General features: G+C 36.0%; 1 protein-coding gene across 2 annotated transcripts in view; it reads left to right on the top strand.

Annotated features, from left to right (window-relative positions):
* Positions 1-3098, top strand: part of ecpas (Ecm29 proteasome adaptor and scaffold) — a 36672-nt gene extending 33574 nt beyond the window's left edge. For both annotated transcript variants that reach the window (NM_001365155.1, NM_001162486.2), the window contains 1 exon segment: positions 2212-3098. In NM_001365155.1, the coding sequence (NP_001352084.1) occupies positions 2212-2351 (140 nt within the window). In that variant the 3' untranslated portion in view covers positions 2352-3098.
* The last annotated feature ends 949 nt before the right edge of the window (positions 3099-4047 follow it).

The following is a 4047-nucleotide window of genomic DNA, read 5'->3' as shown; positions in this document are numbered from 1 at the left end:
ACAGTATCTGACGAACAGTATCTTAGGTGTTCGCTAAAATGACAAAGTACAAGTGAGTGAAAGATTGAAGCAGTCCTCTGACTGCCTGGACCTGCTGTCTCGAGCGCATGGCTGTGAGTGCGTCTGTGTCTGTGTGGTCACGTGATGTGCATTTTCAGCGGTAGTGAGGAAGGAGGGCTGCTCAGAAACGCTACACGCCACTGTGGATGTCAATTCGTTGTCGTTCTAAAATGCCATTTAAAAGCAAAGACAGTGTAAACAGGGCCTGAGTGTGTACTTTTCGCGAGCGGATTTGCAACGGGGGCGGGCGGAGGATCGCGATGCCGGTGTTGTCTATCGGACGAACTGTACGTAATACGTACATAGCAGAGCTTGCAAAACTGTGTTTTTTTTGTCGACAACACGAACGTTGTCAACATAACTCACTGGAAATCCAAAATGCTTACACACCGGCGACTTCATTGAAAGAGGAGAGGGTTTAAGCTCTGTCGACGGGTCTCCTGCTTCTGCAGTTTAACAAGCACTTCAACAAGCCTGTTTTTTCCCCGCTTGGCAAGCCAAGCTGACGTGACATGGGGGCGTGGTAGCATCAACGATTCTATTTTTTGATTCGATAATCGAAATTAAGCATAAATTTTTATCGATTTCGATTTAAAATTGAAATCGTGACACCCCTAGTATGTGTGTGTGTGTGTGTGTGTGTGTATGTGTGTGTGTGTATATATACACACATATACATACACACAGACACATATACATATATACATATACATATGATTGCAGAATTGGGGTATATTACAAGTATTTTGCATTCATTTTCTTTAACTGAAATGATATACAACAACAGAATTATATGTATTTTTATCATATTGTTTTTAATAACTAAATAAGAAATCACTGAAATATCACAGTAACAGAGTTGACAAACAATGAATCTATTATTAATGTATTCTCAACATTTTTTACAAATTAATGAGACCAATAATGTCACATGCTTTTTCTGTCAGTCATTTACAGTTTATGCCTTGATAAACATTGTGACGGTTGGCCAGAATGTATTTATTTATTACTGAAATTACAAATAATACAGAAAATAGATGTTTCATGCAAATGATTACTTATCTTGGCATAAACACACACAAAAGTTGAAAGTTAAGACTTAATTATTTCAAGTTAATTAAAGGTAAATGTAGGATTCTTGAGGCAGTCAAAATAGGTATAATAAAAGCCTTTCAGTTAATATTTTTAGGACAAAATATGCCTAGATACACACACAATAGTTCTTGATTAGTCTGTAATTTTGGTTTATCAATATGGCTTCAGTAAAGCTTTAAAAAATAATAGGTTTATCTAGGAAACCAGGGTGTCTGCTGGGTCTTAGAGTCTTAAATCTCAAAAGCTAAATTTTAGGCCTTAAAGTCTTAAATCTACTGAAATATTGTGTGTAAATCTTTTTAACAGGTGTTGATGGTCCTTTGTTCATGTATAGCTACCCAATCTGGCTGTTAACACCCATACAATCATCAACAATCCCAACAAATGATTTAAAAATAGCATTTAGATACTTTCCTTCATTTTCAAGTTCTTCATTTATTTACTGCTGAGGAGACTGACCTGAACTATATTTTTATTAAGTATTGTTTTTGAATATTAAATAATCATTTTTTAATAGCTCAAGAGAATTTTTATTTTTTTAGCTGGCATGTTTAAAAAAATCCTTAGCAGTTAGCCCTGTATAAGTCTAAAATTGCATTCATAATGGTCTTAAAAATGGCTTAAATTTAACTTTGTGAAACCTTGGAAACACAATATATACATGCAATTCTAGAATCATCCATTTATCACACTTGAAAACAACTTTAAATGAATATTTTTTTAACCAAGTTTTGTCATTTGAAATGCTTCATGGGGTTGTAGTTCCTTCCCACGCCCCTACTCACTAGTTTTGTTCTTTTTTTTTTTGTCTGATTTTTTTTTTCTACACTTATTTGCTTAAAAAAAAAAGAAATTGTGTAATATTTTGGTCCTCCTCAGTGCTGGTTGGTTTGGTTTCTGGTTTAAAATGCTTAAAACAAAGGTCTTAAAGTCCCTGTGTGAATGTGATTTAAACACTTAGTTTATGCAGCTTTACAGGTCTAAACTTTTGACAAAAATAAAAAGATGATAGTCAAATAAAAAGGATCTAACTATTAATGTTTGCTTTGTTTATAGAGAGCGATCAGTGGCATTGTCTGTGTGAGAGGAGTCGGCAGCAGCTTCAGCGCTCATTAGGAACAATGGAAACAGACAGTCGTCCAGACCTGAAGGACAAAGCCCAGACTATGAGGAGAAAAATCCAAGCCTTGCCATGAAAAAACCCCTCTCACAGTCTGTGATTCAGAAACCTCCATTGTACATTATAGCCATGTCAACACACACACACAGTTTACAGTCTTTACTGCACTCCAACTGCTCATGTATGCACTTCTTAGACCTGATGCTTTAACCAATGTGCAAAGACTACATTCAGCTGCAATGAGCCCCGTCTTGTTTTGCACTGCCATTCTCACCAACCATTTTAACCTTTGAGAGATCTCAGTAAGTGAAGGTGTGACTATACAGCTCCCTTCATTTGTTTTTGTTTCATTTAGGATAATAGAAATCCGATAATATTAAGCAAATGATTTGCAGATTTACACACAAATCTGCTTATTTTGTCTAGAGAGTGATTCGCATCAGAAACTCAGTATCACACTCAAGGGGTTTGAGTTAGTACTGCAATTTTCTCCAGAAATTACAGTCTCAACAGTCAAATCTTGATTTCATTCATCCAGTGCTATTAGAAATGGAGTTATCGGAAAGTCAGGCTGGATAGAAAAACTTTTGATGACTTTTTTTTTTTTTTAATGATGGTTGGTGTGAAGGTAGCGTGTGTAATTAAGGGATGTTTGTAACATAAATGAAACCTCAAACCTGCCTTGTCCATGTTTGCATGTGTGAAAATATATTTTCCATAATGGATTAATGAAATCTTTGTAAGGAGGCATGTTATACCGGGTCTCATCTCACCATTTTGTGGTTTGTGCCCCTTAAATTAAAATAAAGTTGTGGATTTTTTTCTTCAGTGTCTTTGTTCAATTCAGTATTAAGGGGAACCTATTTTACCCCTTGTACAAGATGTAAGATAAGCCTTTGCTGTCTCCAGAATGTTTCTGTAAAGTTTCAGCTCAAAATATCCATCAGATCATTTATTATAGCCTCCAGAATTTGCATCAAATGCATGCCTCATTATGGGCTTGCACCCAGGATTCACATTGGGGCCAGCCTTGGAAACCCAGAAGTACTAAAAGTGGTACCTGTAAGGGTACTGCATGGGTCCTAACTGGGCAATTCATGCCAAACCCATTTGGGCCCCACCTGCCCAAAGGGGTTTAAAGTGGGTTTGCATCCGTAAATGCCCAGATGGGTTTTAAGTGGGATCTGTGAGGGTCTTATACAGGCAATACATCTCAGATCCATTTGGGGCCCACCAGTCTGAAGGGGTTTAAAGTGGGTTTGTACAATGTCAGTGGTTATGTAAATTTAAATACACAGTACCTAACACCACTTCAGGACTTGGGGAGAAAAAAAGCGCCCAATAACATCTCTATCACTTTACATGAAGTATTACACAAGTAAACCACTTTTAGCTTGAATAGCTGAGTATTGTTTTCCAGTGCAAATGTAAATTTTTATGATGAAGATACATCTACTTTAGAAGCAAATTGAACTGCACAATTTGTAAGAAACGTATTTGTCTGAAATGTATTCAATAAAATATTACCAATGGGCTGACAATACGAGAAAACTAAATTTCACAAAATAAGCTCATTGTCTAGAAAACAAGACTTTTTTTTCATTTGCATCTCATGTGAACTTAATTTACTTCTTTAAAAAAAATATTTTTTCCCTCAATAAAATGCCTAAACATACCATGTGAGACCATGCAAAAATCAGCAAAATGATTTGCTGCACTACATAAAGTTCTTTTAAGACATTTGATTATGGAGAGGAAAATTAAGACAGATC

This window comes from Danio rerio, chromosome 1, assembly GCF_049306965.1.
Source record: "Danio rerio strain Tuebingen ecotype United States chromosome 1, GRCz12tu, whole genome shotgun sequence".
Lineage (NCBI taxonomy): Eukaryota > Metazoa > Chordata > Actinopteri > Cypriniformes > Danionidae > Danio > Danio rerio.
This window is presented reverse-complemented; position numbering and strand designations above follow the sequence as displayed.